This window comes from Astyanax mexicanus, chromosome 22 (assembly GCF_023375975.1).
Source record: "Astyanax mexicanus isolate ESR-SI-001 chromosome 22, AstMex3_surface, whole genome shotgun sequence".
Lineage (NCBI taxonomy): Eukaryota > Metazoa > Chordata > Actinopteri > Characiformes > Acestrorhamphidae > Astyanax > Astyanax mexicanus.
In genome coordinates, this window is record NC_064429.1 from 3,915,493 (window position 1) to 3,935,393 (window position 19,901).

General features: G+C 35.6%; 2 protein-coding genes across 2 annotated transcripts in view; both read right to left on the bottom strand.

Annotated features, from left to right (window-relative positions):
• Positions 1-2,865: 2,865 nt before the first annotated feature.
• On the bottom strand, positions 2,866-8,173 carry LOC103031278 (chemerin-like receptor 1). Its single transcript, XM_022686802.2, has 2 exons — positions 7,902-8,173; positions 2,866-4,467 (listed from the first exon to the last, which is right to left on the bottom strand). The coding sequence occupies exon 2, from the start codon at positions 4,451-4,453 to the stop codon at positions 3,482-3,484; it is 972 nt and encodes a 323-aa protein (XP_022542523.2). The 5' UTR covers positions 4,454-4,467; positions 7,902-8,173; the 3' UTR covers positions 2,866-3,481.
• An 8,666-nt stretch (positions 8,174-16,839) lies between these two features.
• Positions 16,840-19,901, bottom strand: part of LOC103034122 (chemerin-like receptor 1) — a 40,575-nt gene continuing 37,513 nt past the window's right edge. Inside the window, exon 2 of the mRNA XM_022686800.2 lies at positions 16,840-18,561. Coding sequence (XP_022542521.2) covers positions 17,580-18,551 — 972 coding nt within the window. The 5' untranslated portion in view covers positions 18,552-18,561 and the 3' untranslated portion in view covers positions 16,840-17,579. The remainder of the gene's footprint in view (positions 18,562-19,901) is intronic.

The following is a 19,901-nucleotide window of genomic DNA, read 5'->3' on the forward strand; positions in this document are numbered from 1 at the left end:
GCACGCACCAGTGTTAGGCGGTCATACAGCGTAACAGGAGTAAATGTAAGACGGAAAAACTCTAGATTAACCTGTAACTTAGTGATTTAACTGGGTCAGACCGGCTGGTTGTTTCCTTTAAGTTTAATAAAGTATTAATTTTGCTTGTTGTGTTTTTATTGTCACTTTGCTTTTTATATTTTCACATCTGAACTGGTGGGTGTGGGTACATTTCACACTTATATTCGCAAATTTTTATATTATGAAGCATTTTATGTTTTCATTTTATGTAACTAAAATGTCAATGTCAAAATCAGTGTCGATACCCACCCCTAAATATTACTGCAAAGTATTCTGTCTTGCTGTACTTCTTTGGCTCAATTAGTGATGAGATTATGAAGCGCATAATTTTAGTGGGTGTTAATTAAAGAAAATTAAATAAAAATAAAATAAAAGAAAGAAATTTAAAGTGCGCAGATTAAATAGAAGGGCCAGATATCTCTTCTTCCCCTTCTTCTTCTTTTTATTAGTTGTAGTAGTAGTAGTAATAGTAGTATAAGTAGTAATAATAAGATGATAGTAATATAATAAATAATATCATAATACTAACTGGACTAATATGAGGCAACATTGAGACATTAAATGTTGTTTATTATTGAACAAAACATTGAAAACATTCAAAATGCAAATACACACAAAAATGCTTACAGAAAGTTACAAAACTGGAGTTCCAGTGAAGGAGATGATCTTTAGATGATTATTAGATAAGATAATGTTCAAGCGGAAAACCAAGCTCAGCCAATTTCACAATACGCCTTTATACAGGAAACCTTTACCACAGAAATTAGATAACCCTTTTCCAGCTTCTCTACAACACTATAAAAACATGTTTTTTTAATTTAATGATTTCTGTTGTACTCCAGTGGTGTGTCCAGTCCTTTTGTATTGGGAAGCCAAAGTGTAAAGTTTGAGGTCAGCTGGAAACCAACAATGGTTACAAGGTTTTTCAAAATATAAATTGTAACATTATTGAATTTGAGTTGCTAAAAACTTGTTTGTGTGTTTTTGTGTGTTACGCAAATGCCACAAACACCATCTATATATATTTTACAAGTAGCTGTATTTTAGTTTGAACTGGAAGTGGGTGTGACCAAAGCCTTAATTATTTAGAATTTAAAATATATATTTAACAAACATATATGTTTGTTTATTTTCTGTTTATTTTATTTTATTATTATTATTTTTTTTGTTTGTTTGTTTGTTTTTTGTTTAGTTTTTTTTTTTTTTTTCTCTTTTCTTTTTCTTCTTCTTGTACCCCCTCCTGTACCTCACACTCCGATCCTTCCAACCCTGAACTCCCACAACTATATCCACACAAAATATATATATATATATATATATATATATATATATATATATATATATATAATAATAATAATAATAATAATAATAATAATAATAATAAAAAAAATAAATAAATAAAAATAAAGTATTAATTGTCCTCCGAAGAGGGGGGGTGGTGGTTGGGCCAAAAAAAAAAAAAAAAAAAAATATATATATATATATATATATATATATATATATATATATATATATTTAATGGTTTACAGATCTTAAAATAAATTTGACATTAAAGTAGCACGCTGAGAATTGATATGTTTGGCTCCTCAGCTCTTCCTATATTTGGAAATTGTGCTTTGAGTCGACACTAAAGAACATGTTTTACACATGCATTTCTGGACAAGCTGAAAGATACCAAACCATCAATGAATGTGAAAGGAGCATAAAAACAGAGGTGGTAGAGAAACATTGCAGGATTAATTAAACTAAATTACTACTAAATTAGCAGCCTGAGACTAAGCTTCTGACTTTTTACCCATCAGGATTTGAGAGAAACATGGTAAAATCATTTACCACAAAACAAAGCTGTATTAAAAAAAATAGCTGAATTCATATATTGAATTCAACTCATAGTAAATGTTAGAAATGCTGTATGAGTGGAAAAAATCAGTGTTCTGTTATGAAACATAACATACTAACATTTTGAGTAAGGTATATTTACTTTTGGGAATCTGGTCATAAAATGTACGCAGACTAGGGATATACTGTATTTAATACAGAGACCCTGAAGGAACATTGTGTAGTTGGTGCTCACCGCATTGTATCTGACACTCACCACACTGAATCTGGTGCTCACCACACAGTATCTAGTTCTCACACCATAGTATCTTGTGCTCATTGTATAGTATCTGGTTGTCATCACATAGTAGTTTGTTTTAAAGGAAACAAAACAATAAAAAAGAAATTCAGCCCTTTGTGTATAGTCATAATGAAAAACCATTCATTTTACCAAAGTCCCAAAGTGGCTGAAATATTGACTGAAAAAAAAATGTCACATTTAATTTTCTACATAATTGGCCCTATTTTAGTTGTCTTTAGGCGAGCCATCAAAGGTTTACCATGCAGCGTGATTTAGGGCGACAATGTGTCTTTGCTATCAGAACGACAGGAAAAGTACAGCTTGCTTGAACTAATTCTCTTAATTAATCATGGGTGAGTTTTGGGTGTAGCGTGAAATAAAACAATCAGCATGTCACTTGCCATTCTCTTTAAGAGTCATGTGAGCTCTGACTTTGGTGAATTGGTATTTTATTGGTGCAGTGCTCCTGCGCTTCTCAGCAGAGGAAACTGACCAGCATGTTCAGACTGTGAAGGTAAGTAAGCAGGTCATTTACTAGAACAGCAATGTTATTTTATATTTTATTCTGTCTATTGTAAATGTAAAAGTTGGGTTTGTGCCTCTGCATGTCCTGGTGTGTGTGTATGTGTAAGGAGTATCTTCGATTTTCAAAGATGAATTTCAAAGCAATTAATGCCTGACAGTCAGTGGTGCACCTGTATTTTATCTGCCAAGATAACAAAAGAAATTTTCCTCATCACATCACACTTCCAGACCACCACACCGCATCGGTGCAGATCTATCTGTAAGATCCATTGCTATTTAACTGAGGCAAGGCATTAAAATATATATTTTTGGCCGGGTCTGAGATAGCAATGATTCTCGCGACTCTCCTTTAACTTTTGAAATAATAAATTAGCTTAAGTCACACTCTTGACATGGCTATTATCCTAAACAGGTAGAATTAAATGATCTAAATGACTAAATAATAAAGCATCACAAGGAAAGGACTTAGGCAAAGTAATTGACATAAGTGATTATATTAGGAAGCTGCTAATAATTATTGCTTGATGCTGTGCATTTCCTAGTCTTGATAACAACACAGCAAATGGAAAAATAAACGGTAATAAAATCGCTCTAATGGGTCCACTTTAAAAAGTCATTAATTGGCCCTGCAATGTAAAAGCGGCCATTGTGTTCAAGGCAGGAAAACCTCCTGGACAAGTCACCAATTCCTCACAAGTTAAGAAAGAAATGAAACAAGAAAAAGACAAAGAGACTAAAGCCCTTTTGCAAGATAAAAAAATGCATCAAAAGCTAAATTTATAAAGCAGTTGAATGTTTGGCCACACTAGAGGTGGTATGAGATGTCCCTTGGCTTTTGGGCTGGCTGTCCTCCTCAATTGCATTCTGAATTTTTGACAGAAGTGCGTGACATTGGTTCTTAATGTCCTTTCCCATAAACGCATAAAGAAACGGATTCAAAAAGCTGTTGGTATTCGCAATAGTCATGGTAAATGATTTCCCATCTTTAACAAATTGCAAAGTCTTGTAATTTATTTCCAAAAAGGAGAAAATGTGAAAAGGCATCCAGCAAATAAAGAAAGTTACAATCAGTGCCGACATGACCTTCAGTGGCTTTTTGGTCTTCGCTATCTCGTTAGTCACCAGCTTTCTTATGATGATGAGATAACAGACAATAATGATCAGTAATGGGATCGCGAACCCATAAAGGAACCGTGCCGACACCGTGCCAATACTGTCTTTATCCGCTGTGTAATTTCTGATGCATTTGTTCCTCTTCCCGTACTCAACTTCTCTGAAAACAGCCATTGGTGTGCTGAGCGCTGCTGAGACGATCCAGGCTAACACCACAATCACAGAGGCCTTCCCGATGGTGCGCCGGTTCTGTGCCCACACTGGAAACACCACCACCACACAGCGGTCCACTGCGATGATGACGAGGAGATAGATGCTGCTGAACCAGTTGAGGAACATGACGAAGGACCTGAACTTGCACATGAAGAGTCCGAAGTTCCATTGCTTTTGTATCTTTTCGCCAACAAAGAAGGGCAAGATGAGACAGAAGAGTAGGTCAGACAGAGCCAGACTCAGGTACCAGGTGCTGTTCACCGACTTCTTCACCTTAAACCCAGCGATCCAGATCACCAACCCATTCCCGGCAACACCCAGGATGATGATGATCACGTTTGCTACTACGTAGAACATGCACATTGGCTCCCTGATACACGGGGTGGGCGTAACTGGGCTTGTGATGTTTGGGGTTGAATTCATGATGCCTCTTGATTCTGTCCAGGAAACAAAATTTAAAAATGTTTACATTTATTGGCAAGATGGCATTTTTTTATACATATTATTTATTTTCATAGTAGTCCAATTACTACAGAACATCTGAGTTTGTCAGTAATATGATTATAAAATTTGCACAGACAGATACTTTATTGATCCCAGAGGGAAATTCTGGACATCCAATAGCAGGTATACATAGTACACAAGAGTTACAAAAGAAGGATACGATATGATGAATGATACAGATAAAAATACTATAAAATATGAAGTATAAAAGTAGAGTCTTTTAGTGAACATAAACTTGGGCAACTGTTATTATTAATGAATCAGATATAAATGTCAGATATAAATATCACTAAAAAGAGCCCCAATATATTATATTTAAATAGTTACAGGTGTTTAATTTGCTTTGTGCAAGCTAATACAACTTAACATAAATGCCTTACTATATACTAGAGTATACTACTAAACCTTCATAATGAACTAAACAAAGATTTTCATTTTATATGATCTAAATTGGGTTAAAAAAGTCTGATGAAAAAAAGAGCGATATCTTAGGCTAAACTCTCTATTACAGGTTTTAATTGTCTTATGCTTTTAAAATGTATCCACTCCAAGAAACTGGTCAAAAGTTTTAGAACTCACATATTTTGTAGTAGTTTAGTAGCAGTTCTGTATGATCCAGACAAGTTGATTTTTTTCTTTTCTTTTCTTACATATGATTTTATTACTGAGCTTCACCTATCAGACCTCTAATTCTTCTCTTCACTGCTGAAACTGAGACCTAGTCCAGTCATGTTAAGCTGAGCTAAAGGCTAAAGCTGTTGCCATGTGGGTCAGCCAGACCTGTTCCTGTAGCAGTTTTCTTTTTAGTTGACTGGGCCTGAAGAACTTCAAAGGCCAAAATAAAGAGAAAAATAATAACAATTTAACTAACTGAAAATGAGGATGAATGGAGAAAAACATTAAAAAAGCACTTTAACTGCACTCACTTATACAAAATTTAATGACTTTAAATAACACTTTTGTTTTAATGTTAATGTTGGAAACTTTTAATGCTTTCACATTTTCACAATTATTATAAAACAGTACTGTGCCTGTCTGGTTGTATTCTGTTTGTGAGTCATTCTAAATATACGCACATTTTTGGAAGGCAAAATGGGTTTTCTAAAATTTTAATTGTAATAACAATGTAATTACATAATCTGTATGAATACACATAAGTAACAGTTTTATTATTTTTGTACATTTTTATGCATTCGTAATTTTGTCATTTATTAATACACTGCCTGCCCAAAAGTAAGTAAATGATGTGGGGATGGTTGATGCTGCAGTTGTTCTGCAGGTTTAGGTTCAGCAACAGTATGTTCTAAAAAAAAAATGAGGTCAGCTGACTACCTGAATATACTGAATATAGACCAGGTTATTCCATTAATGGATTTTTTCTTCCCTGATGAACACAAGCATATTACAAGATGAACAGTGTCAGGATTCATGGGGCTGGAATAGTGAGAGTGATTCAGGGAGCATGAGATCATCATTTTCACACATGGATTGAGAGAGAGTTCACCACAGAGTCCAGATCTTAACCTCATTGAGAATCTTTGGGATGTGCTGGATGGAGAAGAGCTGCTTTGTGCAGTGGTCAGACTCTACCATCACCAATGCTGCTGCAAGATCTTGGTGAAAAAATTAATCCAGCAACACTGGATTGAAAAAAATATTGTGGCATTGCAGAAGCTTATTGAAACAATGCCACAGTGAATGTGTGACTCACACCAGTGGCTTTAGTGATAAGCTTCAAAGGAAATCATGAGCCAAAGAGAACAAATTACAGATAACTGAAAAGAAACAGTGTACAACGTGCTTTTCTTCACAGATCTTTGGAAAATAAGGGAATAGAAATCGAGTAATACCCTCAGTGTGCTTTTAATTTAATTAGATGTTCTGCTACTCCTTATTAAAATCATACACTCAATAGTTATGTGTAGATAGTAAACTGAAGTAAATAATTGTAAAAAAAAAAAAAAAAAAACATTTTTATCTCAAACATGAGAGTGAACCCTGGTGACCAGGCTGACTGATCACCACTTACTAGTGCATCTCAAAACAATTTAATATCAATGAAAATTTACTTTATTTCAGTAATTCAGTTGGAAATGTGAAACTCATAGATTATATAGATGTATTAAACACAGAGTGATTTATTTAAAGGGTTTATTTACTTTATTGTTGATGATTATGGCTAGTAGCCAATGAAAACCGAAAAAGAAAATTAGAATCTTATATAAGACCAATTGGTACTTTTGGCAATTTTGGTACTCTTGGGCAGTGTGCCAAGTCCTGCTGGAACATGAAATCTGCATCTCCATAAAAGTTGTCAGTAGCAGAGGGAAGCATGAAGTGCTGTAAGATTTTATGCGAAAACAAAACTGAACTGACTTTAGACTTGATAATAAAACACAGTGGATCAACACCAGCAGATGACAGACATGTCTCTCCAAACCATCACTGATTGGTGGAAACTTCACACTAGACCTCAAGCAGTTTGGACTGTGTGTCTCTCCACTCTTCCTCCAGACTCTGCTCCCTTGATTTACAAATGAAATGTAAAATTTACTGATGATCAGTGATGGTTTGATATATTGGAGAGACATGTCATCTGCTGGTGTTGATCCACTGTGTTTTATTATCAAGTCTAAAGTCAGTGCAGTTTTGTTTTCCCACAAAATCTTACAGCACTTCATGCTTCCCTCTGCTACTGACAACTTTTATGGAGATATATATATATATTATATAATATTCAAATTTTCTGAGACACTGATGTTTGGGTTTTCATTGGCTGTAAGACATAATTATCAAGAATAAAATAAATAAACACTTAAAATAGATCACTCTGTGGTTAATACATCTATATAATATATGAGTTTCACGTTTGGAACTGAATTACTGAAATAAAGCAACTTTTTAATGATATATATTTTTTTAAATGCACTAGTGTATGAGTACTAGTATATCAAACCAGACGTAATGTGTATAATTGCAAATTACTGGATTTCTTTAAGTTTTGCTTTTTTTGTTTGTTTTAAGACTTGTTTTGTTATTGATATAGATTTGGTAGTGCATAACTACTGAGAAAAAAAAACTAGTCTACGTGAGAAATACTAATGAAAGAGGCAGTATTAAAGATTTCTGTTTTAAAGAAAATGTTCAGTAAGCTGTGGTAATTTTCACACTTTTTATATCCTGTTTCAGGTATAAAGCTAAAATTGAAATCTGTGTTTAACTATAAACATTAATTGTTAATAAAATTGTTAATAGAATATATTTGCACACCACTGCCATAGAATGAACCATATTATGTAAGTCATCAGTAGTCTGAGCTGTAGTAACGCTGTATGATCTGTATTATAATGAGTAAAAGGAGACTCACCTGTCTGCAGCTGATTCAGTACGATGTTCCTGAGCTGGGGCAGCAGCAGCTTATAATTAAAACCTAACCTCTGGTTTATCTCTCGTAAAATTTTGAAACCGTTAGTTCCTCTTTTTGATGAAACACATTCTCAGAACTAAAGAGCAATATCTAAACCACACGTTAAACCCTTCCTCACGCTGCCTGACCACCGGACCTAGCGAGTGTAAAACCAGCCCAAGGTTTATGTAGATACAGTGAACGCTAGGACACAGTACAGGAGAGGAACCTACCTGTCCATCTATCTCTCTATCTATATATTCTTATATATATATATATATATATATTTGTACCTGTGTATCTTCCTATCTATTTATTAACCCGTCTTTCTGTCTATCTAACACTCTGTTTATCTGTCTGTTATAACGTGCAACCATAAACCTATTGTCAGAGTCCAAAATTCAACAGCATTATCAGTCACTGAGTTTGACTCTTTTGATATAGTGCATTATTGAAAAGATCAGATAAGATTTATTTGACATACAACAACCTTCAACAAAATACAGGTGCATATATACAGTATATTTAGCCATCTAACCAAGCTGAACGGCTTGGCACCAGGAGTAAAGCAGCATAAAGTTATCCAAAAGCAGTGTGTAAGACTGGTGGAGGAGAACATGATGCCAAGGTGCATGAAAACTGGGATTAAAAAACAGGGTTATTCCACCAAATATTGATTTCTGAACTCTTAAAACTCTTTATGAATATGAACTTTTATTGCATTAGTTGAGGTCTGAAAGCTCTCCGTCTTTTTTGTTATTTCAGCCATCTTTCATTTTCTGCAAATAAAAGCTCTAAATTACAATATTTTTGAATACAATTTGGGAGAAATGTTGTCAGTAATGTATAGAATTAAACAACAATGTACATTTACATATACCTATAAATAGCAAAATCAGAGAAAATGATTCAGAATCTGAAGTGCTCTCCAGAGCTGTATATAACAGTCCCGAACAAAAATATTTGACCCCCTACATATTTATTTTGTTTTTGCTTATTTTGTGATACTAACATTTTTCAGATATTCAGAAAATATTCTTTGGACTGAGGTGACAAATTGGAACTTTTTGAAGGTATGTGTCTTGTTACATTTGGCATAAAACTAACACCAAATTTTAGAAAAAAGAACATTATACTGAATGTAAAACATGGTGGTGGTAGTGTGTGTGTGTGTGTGTGTGATGGTCTGGGGCTGCTGGATAACTTGTTGTAACAGATGGAAGCAGGAATTCTGCTGTTTACCAGACAATCCTGAAGGAGAATATCCGGCCATCTGTTTGTGACCTCGAGCTCAGGTGTACTTGGGTTCTGCAGCAGGACAATGACCCAAAACACACAAACAAGTCCACCTCTGCATGTCTTATAGAAACTAAATTAAGGTTTTGGAGGAGTGGTCTAGTTAAAGTCTGATTAAGATGCTGTGGATGATCTTAAACAGGAGGTTCATGCGTTCATGCTGGAAAATCTAGCATACATATATATATATATATATATATATATATATATATATATATATATATATATATATATATATATATATTCAGTATGACAAAAAAGCAAAAGACAATAAATCTGTCGGGGTGCAAATCATGCAAGTTATGTACTCTACTCTACTCTACATATTTATTTTATTAAACGATTTTAATCAATCATCCAAAAAAATAGTTGCACTCAGAAGGAGGTGTGAGATTGTATTGCTATTCAGAAGGAAGGTAAAAGTTAACAGGAACAATAAATGAATAAAAACATGTTGACTGATGTGAGTGACTGATAACGTTTGGTTCTTATCTCTTGAGCTACACATACAGAAGTAGTGTGAAACCTTTAGCAACATGCCACACATCTCAGCATGTAGTTGTAGAGGTTCTTAATGGTGTCCTGTGATAATCTATTACATACAGCTCCAATATTCTCACAAAGTTCCCGAAGTGTTGATAGTGCATCTGGTCTGGTGATGCAGCTGAACATAGAATAGCATATGTAGGGTCTTGAGGGGAAGCTCTTAAGGAAGCAGCAGTATGTGGGTGAGCATTGTCCTGTTGGGAAAGCGCACTGGAGTGTGCATTCAGGAAATAAAGGACACCAATTGCAGAATTTCGTTCATCTTAGAATCGCAGGTATGATGAGTTATGTTTTTACCTAGATTAGACACTGCCCCATACAATAACCAGTACGGATACCAATTTATAATAAATACTTACACTGCACGCACTGAATAGAGCTGAATAACGTTTAAAAAAAAAAAACAAATTCTAAGCAGAGGTTACACTAGCTGTTGCATTTAAATAATGGAGGTAGAATTACAGTATATTAGAAAAAAACATGATTGAAAGTTGTTCTGTTTTGCCATTGAAACCTATGGGGATGGGTGGGGTTACACAGCTTTCTGCAGCCGAACAGCAGGGGGCGCCCGACCTGTGGTGGCTTCACTTTTGAGAGACGATGCTCTGTCCAGCTATACACAGTCTATGTTCCTGTACATGGAGTTAATCAGAGCTTCACAGGTTGCCACTGGTATACTTTCCACTCCTCCATGATGACATCACGGAGCTGGCAGATATTTCAGACTTCTCCTCCACCTTCTGCTTCAGGATGCCCTAAAGATGTTTAATTGGGTTTGGTTTTCTTAGAGGTGTGTTTGGGGTCATTATCATGCTGGAACTCTGCCCTGTGACCCAGTTTCCAGAGGGAGGGGATCATGCTCTGCTTCTGTGTTTCACAGTACATATTGGAGTTCATGTGTCCCTTACCTGCAACACCTGCTACAGCCCCAGGCCATGGCATTCCCACCACCATGCTTGACTGTAGGCATGACACACTTATCTTTGTACTACTGATTGCATGCATTAGACCATCTGAACCAAACAAATGAATCTTGGTCTCATCAGGCCATAGGACGTGGTTCCACTAATCCATGTTCTTTGTTGACATGTTTTTAGCAAACTGTTTGCGGCCTTTCTTGTGTACAGACTTCAGAAGAGGCTACCTTCTGGGGTGACCAATTTGATGTAGTGTGCAATGTATGGTCTGAGCACTGACAGGCTGAACCCCACCTCTTCAACCTCTGCAGCAATGAAGATATACTTAAATATCTGCAGAAATGTGAGGGGTGTACTCACTTTTGTTATACACTGTAAAAAAAAGTGCAAATCGCATAGAAACAATGAAATAAAATATACTTAACAAATGTGCACAGCAACTAGTAGTTACTGACAGATATTAGCTAATTTAACAGATGCTATTAAATCTCATTCTCACTCATTCTCTCTCACATCAAAAAACTTTGACTAAACATAAATTTATTTTAAATTACTTCTTTATTATTTAATTGAAACTCACTTTTACATTTTTCATTTTTGGAAAACATCAAAACACAATGATAACATTTTTGTTAATAAATCTACAATAAGGAAAACGTTAAACAAGAATATAGTTCATGGGAGGACACCACGAAGGAAGCCAATGGTGTCCAAAGAAAACATTGCTGCACGTTTGAAGTTTGCAAAAGAGAATGGATGTTCCACACAGCAGTACCGAATAAATATACTGTGGCACATGAGATTTGAGTTGTTTGGAAGGAACACACAACACAATGTGTGTGGAGAAAAAAGGCACAGCACACCATCATCAAAATCTCATCCCAACTGTGAAACATGTTGGAGGGGGCATCATGGTTTGGGCCTGCTTTGCTGACGGATGACGGATTGCCGTCATCAACAGAAAAATAATTTCTCAAGTTTACCAAGACATTTTACAGGAAAACTTAAGACTATCTGCCCTCCAACTGAAGCTCAACAGAAGGAAGGATGATGCAACAGGACAACGACCCAAAACATAGAAGTAAATCAACAACTGAACGGCTTCAACAGAAGAAAATAAATAAATCCTCCTTCTGAAGATTCCTGACCTCCTGAACCCAATTGAGATGCTGTGGCATCATGACCTCAAGAGAGCAATCGATTCACACCAGATATCCCAAGAATATTATAATATTACAGCTGAACTGAAACAGTTTAGTGAAGAGGAATGATACAAAATTCCTCCTGACTGTTCTGCAGGTCTGATCTGCAGCTACAGGAAACCATTGGTTTAGGTTTTTGCTGCCAAAGGAGGCTCAACCAGTTATTAAATCCAAAGCTTGACATACTTTTTCCACCCTATTTTTTTGTGTGGTATTAGTTTAAGCAGACTGTGTTTGTCTATTGTGGTGACTTAGATGAAGATCAGAACACATCTAATGACCAATTTATGCAGAAATCCAAATAATCCCAAAGGATTCATATATACATATATATGTGAGATTATGAACTACATTTTTATGTAGATTATTTCACGTTAGAATACTCTCTTCGAATAGTGATGCCATTCAAACCATCTCACTTCACCTGTGGGAAAAACATTGACAAAACACACTAAGTGTCAGAGAATAATAACACAGTATGATGCACATCATGGGAATCAGAAGCCAGGCTGAGCTTCTAAGGCCACGTAAATCCACAGCCTCTGTGTTAGTGCCACCTTGTGATCACAGAATATAAAGTACAGGACAGCTGAAAACATCCAGACAGCATTAGCCTGAATATGAATTGCTGCTATGATACAATAATAGAGGTGTCAAGTAATGAAGAACAAACACTTTGCTATCATTTAATGAGTAATTATTTTTCAGATGATTTTTTATTTCTACTTCTTACATTTTAAAAACAGCCTCGTTACTCCTATTTCATTCCAGCTGGTTTTTATTCCAGCTGCTCATCGTTCATTAAAACCCCTATCCAGATACCAAACCTCTCCATGCAGATAGAGAGAATCTGATTGTGATTGGATGTAGAGAATTATAAACATATACCATTCCGACTCCCTATTGGTTTATACTGTGATCCATCCCCACCCCCACTCCAGCAAGAACATAGCAGAAGTATGTAGTCTAGTATGAAGATGATCCGTGCAGAAACTCAACAGAACTCCAGATAAACTCCAGTCCAACTAAAGCTTCTTTAATATATTTACATTCTACTAAAATACATTCATTTACAATCAGCATATATGCAGCTGAAACAGGGAACACCGTAGTGCATCCCAAATTATTATTATCAACATTAACATTTGAATAGAACATTATATTCATTTTGCCTTTTTTTTGGTGGTGGGGGGGGTATATATTATATATTTTATATAAAGGGGGCTCGTATATCACAACACCAAAATATTATGTAAAAAAAATTAAATCAACTGGTTAATAGACAAAACAAGACAAGACAAGAGGTAAAGGAAGACGTATATCATATAGAGAGTCGGAAAATACAAACCAAAAAATGGTCATAAAGTATATTTTATTTTGTGGTGTTTCTTTTTGTAAACCTTTTATATTTTGTAAAACTATAACACTGTTTTTTGAACAAACAAAAGAAAATTATAAAGGGGGGGGGGGGTGGTACATTACTTTTTCCTTTATATATTTTAAGTAGAAAAAAAAACAGTTTCACAGTTTCACTTGAATAAAAAGCTTGGGTTGATACTTTCACTTCTATTAAACCCTAGTATCTACCGCTCTGAAAAAAATGAGTTTCTTTGATTTTACCGAATTGAAAACCTCTGGAATATAAACAAGCACCTTTTTTTCATCCAAAAGCAGTGTGTAAGACTGGTGGAGGAGAACATGATGCCAAGATGCATGAAAAGTGTGATTAAAAACAGAGTTATTCCACCAAATATTCTTAAAACTTATAACTTAAATACTCTTAAAACTTTATGAATATGAACTTGTTTTCTTTGCATTATTTAAGGTCTAAAAGCTCTTTCATTTTTATTTGGAATTTGTAAGAAACGTTGTCTGAAGTTTATAGAATAAAACAACAATGTTCATTTTACTCAAACATAAACCTGTAAATAGCAAAATCAGAGAAACTGATTCAGAAACCCCCCCCCCCCCCCCCAAAAAAAAAACAAAAAAAAAAAAACACACAAACACAAAAGGTTTACGCAAAATTTTACTATTTATTAAAATTACACATGTAACTGTGAATATTTACAACGTTATAAGTAAGGCCAATAACAGTGAAGAACAGCACAAGAGTACTATTTATAATGTATAAATAATAAATGAAACGATGCATGTCTATTTTAAGCAGTGGACACGTCATTTACACAAGCCAGCCTTAAAGGTTATGAAATTATCGTTTATATTCGTGGTGTATTTATATCAGCCTGTCAAAATCTATAGAGCTGTCTGATCCTGCTGTCATACAGACCATTTGGATAGTGCACTGACGGCATTAGTCAATAGGTAGGCTACTCTGTTTATTAATCAGTCACTAAAAATCTTCAAACTACACTACTACTATTTGCAAAAGTGCCACGTGCCTTGCAATACCCAGATTAGTTTCTAGTTAAGCGTTTAAAGCTACCAAATCAGCAAAGCCAACGTAACTAGCTCAGGCAACACCACTGAACATGAAGAAATCAAAACTATTTAAACCTTTATCATCGAAGTTACTCACCAGAAAGGGATGCATGGGCCTCATCTTTCTGCTTCTTTTTCTTCTTCTCAGCTCCAGACTCAAACCGTCGCTTCATAGTTGAATTACCATTTAGTAGCAACTTCGCGCGGTGAACTTGTCTCCTGCCAAACTCAAGTAGCGTTGCTACTTTAGTCAGGACTAAGGTTGCCAGATAAGTTACGATTTTTCATCCTATTTGTTTATTTTATTTTAAGTTTTTAACTTACACAAATATTGCACTGGACAAGTTTTTGTATAGGATGGCCACATACACTTTAAAAATGGTTAAACATGCGCAAGATTTAGTGCCTCCATGCATTTTTTGATTATTTATTTGACTGGAAAATGTCACATCTGGCAACAACCAACAGAGCAAACCGAGCCGTGCCATTTCAGGCAATAGGGGTGGGGGCATTATATTATGCACAAAAATAATAACGTGCCGCTTTTAAGTAGTAGAGTAGGTGCCCCATGCAATGTTTAAAGACAAAAAAGATGAGCGTATCATAAATAATTCACATTGGGTTTTAAATTTAATAATGTCATAATTTCAACACATTTCATTCTCAGTCAATTTGGCTCCCTGCAACTGCAAAATGGTTGAGGCCTAACGCTGGCTGCGTTGTCTGCGTATGCAGAGCGGCGGCCCTGCCCACTCGTTTGTTTTGTTAACAACCTATTTTTGTTTTTTTGACTACTCTTTTTGCCTTGCCTATTTACTGCTGGGTTTTCCATGTATGACCATGTTTTGCCTGACTATGCTCTATTATATTTATGATTATATTTGCTGCTTGTCCCATACTACTCCTGTAAGCCTAGGCCCTTTATTAATAAACTGTGTGTAGAATTTACTGAATTTTGACCATTATGTTTTTGCAAATATGCATTAACACGCAGTATCCACCTTATTCTGAGTGATAACAAGGGGCCAGCCATGTTTGTTTATTTTGTGCACAGATGCAGCTCCTCTTCTCTGGAAGGCAGTGGATATAACATAGTTGGGTTATTTAGAGAGCGACAGTAGCTCCAAGCAGCACTGCTCTCTTTTTGTGTGTTGTGTGTGTAAGCTGGTTGGTTAGTTATGCTAGTGTAAATAAGGTTTAATAGGCTGTTGGAATGCTGTGTTAGCGTAGCTACTTCAGACGGCATTTACTTTAAATATGATACGATTTAAAACCATTTAATAAGAACTGACCAGATATTCAAACTAAACGCTGAAGAAACAAACAGTGTTGAAAGAGGATGTGGCAGGACAGAGGCTCTACAGTTAGAATTTGTTGACTGTATAACAGAAATATTGTGAAAACTATTTGTTATTTTTAGAAATGTGTTACAGTATGATAAAAAAAATATATATCACTGTACACTTAAAATGAAAGTGGCTGAAAAAAAATCAATTAGACGTTTTCTATAACCATCTACAATTCTCACCCTTTGGTAGGGCACAACACTATAATCATCTTTACATTTCTTTTACATTTTTTTCTTTGACACTGTAGCTGTGTTCTGTTGCTGCATTTTGCCATTTGTTTAGATACACAGAGCGACTGTGACGCAAGCCTTATACTTTTGTTTAAACAGACACATCAGTCCAAATATTTATGAGGTCTGTTAGGTCTGTTACCCCGCCACTCCTCTCTGACATTTTTTCCATCTACTTGACATTAAGATCACACAAATTCTGATCTGGCTGAAGTTGCATTTACAAAAGGCCCAGATCAAAAAAAAAACTGCCACACAGAAAACATTTCGGTCATGTTATATACAGCTCTAGAAAAAAAATTAAGAGACAACTTCAGTTTCTGAATCAGTTTCTCTGATTTTGCTATTTATAGGTTTATGTTTCAGTAAAATGAACATTGTTGTTTTATTCTATAAACTACAGACAACATTTCTCCCAAATTACAAATAATAATATTGTTATTTAGAGCATTTATTTACAGAAAATGAAATTTACAGAAATTACTGAAATAACAAAAAATGCAAAGCTTTCAGACCGCAAATAATGCAAAGAAAACAAGAGTTCAGAAATCAATATTTGGTGAAATAACACTGGTTGTTTTCATGCATCTTGACATTATGTTCTCCTCCACCAGTCTTACACACTGCTTTTGGATAACCTTATTCCACTCCTGGTGCAAAAATTCAAGCAGTTCAGTTTGGTTTGATCATCTTGTGAACAGCTTTTGATCTTCCTCTTGATTATATTCTAGAGGTTTTCAATTTAGTCAAATCAAAGAAACTCATCATTTTAAGTGGTCTCTTGTTTTTTACAACACAAATTAGGGGTCTGCTTTTATCTGCTATGTAAATGTAGTCTAAAACTTTATCCCAATTCTCTTTTGTACCCCTACCCTTTATTTACAAGTATATCCCCTTCCCTTGTCCCCCCCCCCCTTCAAGCAACTGATACACAGATATAGTTATAGCAGTGAAGCAAAAAAAGTTTAGCAACCTAACTGCTGCTGATTAACTTGTCAACTTTAGTTTATCATATGTGTTCAGAAAGAGAGCAGGCGGTACAGAAAGTAATTATTATTGTCCATTCCTTAATTCCCCTGTGATAACTAGCTGAAATTAGCTTTTATTAGCTTTTATTTTTTCTTTATATTTTCTTAAATGCTACAGCCTATGCAGTCTGTTGAATCATTTAAGGTGGAATGGAAAAAATGTTAGTTAGTTTATACTTGTTATGAAGAAAAGAGTCATAAAACATTGAAATTACACATTTACATATGATAATATAGTGGTCACACTGGCACAATCTTTCCAGTGATCCTCATAGCCTTCTGTTTGGAATGTGTCTCTGAAAAATCTCTGTTTAAGAGATTGGTTTTAGAACTGTGTATCCCTAACACCTCCAACACTAACCAACCCCTCCAGCCTAACAAGAATCACGACACCCTACCTGTAAGCGTGAATACACAAAACAGAGGGGTGGGGTTAAGTGGGGAAATGGGACTTAGCCTAAGTTGTGCTAAATTGTCCCTATAAACTGCTTCAGGAGTCAACAGTAAAGACGGCACACTTTTTTCTCCATTTGAGGTCCTTTTCACAGAATAAACAGAACACTGGAGTATATATTTTTTGGTTCTCGGTGCAAAAGTCTTCAAACTGTCGTTGAAAGTTTTCTTTTTGCTCAGCTGCTTGTTGAAGAAGTCCTTCCTGCTGTGTACTGGCCTTCCTCCTCAATTGCATTCTCAATCTTTGACAAAAGTGCATAACACTGCTTTTTAAAGTTCTTCCCCACAAATGCATAAAGAAATGGGTTCACAAAACTGTTGGCATTGGCAAGAGTGACTCCCAATACTTTTCCCATATTGACAAAGTGATTCAATTTCTTGTATTTTAATTCTAATAAAGCAAAAGTGTGATAAGGCAGCCAGCAGATCAAAAAAGCAGTGGTCACTACTCTCATGATCTTGAACGGCTTTCTCCTCTCGTTGGATTTTAGCTTTCGCAGGATGATGACATAACAGACGATGATAATGAGGAACGGAATCACAAATCCAATAACAAATCTCCATATTATTATAGCGGTACGGTTCTGATTATTTTCGTAATTTCTGACACACAGTTTTGTATCCCTGTCCTGAGTGTCTCGGAAGATGATCATCGGTGTGCTGAACAGAGCTGAGATGATCCAGGTCAGCACGACGATCACAGAGGCCTTTCTGGTGGTGCGCTTGTTCTGAGCCCACACTGGAAACATCACGACCACACAGCGGTCCACACTGATGATGACGAGGGTGAAGATGCTGCTGAACATGTTGAAGTACTTGATGAAGTACCTGAAGTTGCACAAAAGGAGCCCAAAGATCCACTCGTTTTTGATTTTATGAATGATGCCGAAGGGCAGGGTGCAGCAGAATATGAAGTCTGCCACAGCCAGACTCAGGTACCAGGTGGTGACGACTGACTTCTTCATCCTAAACCCTGCGATCCAGATCACCAAGCCATTTCCAATCACACCCAGGATGAAGATGATCACATTGGCTACTGCAAAGAATATGCACTTAACATCTGTGCAGGATGGTTTAGTCATATTTGGATTTGTGTGGTTTTCATAGTTGGGATGTTGCATTGCTGATACCAGGGTTGAATCCATCATGTCTTAAATTCTGTAAAGGAAAACAGAAACAGAGATCATCAGATATGACATTTATGTGTTAAGAGATTCCAAATAACAACTCTATATTATGGAGTAACGCTGGCCAGACACACGACAGACACTCAAACACAGATACAAAACACAACATGTGTTTGGAATGAAGCTTATAGTGATAGTGAGGTACAGGCAGGGTCAGTAACAAAAGGGCAGCGTAAACAAGCAACATACCAAAAAGAGAAGTGAGGCAGTCCAGTGTGATACACAGCACATCCAAAATCAGAGAAAAGGCAGACGGCAATATAATAAATGAAAATCAGTTGGTAACAGGCAAACTATATAGCAGGCAGGGTACAGGATAAGTTAGAAACAAATAGAATCTAACCTAGAAGTCAAAACATGAAAACCCAGTTGCATGAGAGTTTGATAACTATGTGCAATACTCAGAAAGTACAGGAAGGAAGTGAGATGTACTTGCTGATATATACAAGGGAAAATAGATATGAGCAACATCTGATATCTGGAGATTGCATCTTACACTTACACACACAGAAATAGAACTTTAAATGAACTTATTTTAATCTAAATTGTGTTTTATCTACATCAAATGATTTACCTTTGGCCAATCCAACTCAAAGTCACAATATTCATCTAAAAGCAGTGGTTTCAGAGGTTACTGGTTTTAACTGTTTTTAAATTGAGAAAAATATGTATATACGTACAGTACAGGACAAAAGTTTGGACACACCTTCTTTTTTTCAATGCCTTTTCTTTATTTTCATGTCTAAAGGCATCAAAACTATGAATGAACACATGTGGAGTTTTATGTACTTAACAAAAAAAGGTGAAATAACTGAAAACAATATATATATTCTTGTTTTTCAAAATAGCCCCCCTTTGCTCTGATTACTGCTTTGCACATTCTTGGCATCATTCTCTCAATGAGCTTCATTAAGAGGTGGTCACCTTAAATGAAACGTTTTCCAAAAGTCTTGAAGGAAGGAGTTCCCAGAGGTGTTTATTAGCACTTGTTGCTCCTTTGCCTTCTTCACTCTGTGCTCCAGCTCACCGCAAACCATCTGGATTGGGTTCAGGTCCGGTGACTGTGGAGGCCAGGTCATTTTTTGTTAAGTACATAAAACTCCACATGTGTTCATTCATAGTTTTGATGCTTCAGTGAGAATCTACAATGTAAATAGTCATGAAAATAAAGAAAACGCATTAGAAAAGAGAAGGTGTGTCCAAACTTTTGGCCTGTACATATATATATATATATATATATATATATATATATATATATATATATATATATATATATATACATGGAAGGAAAATTTTGCAGTAGGCTAAGGG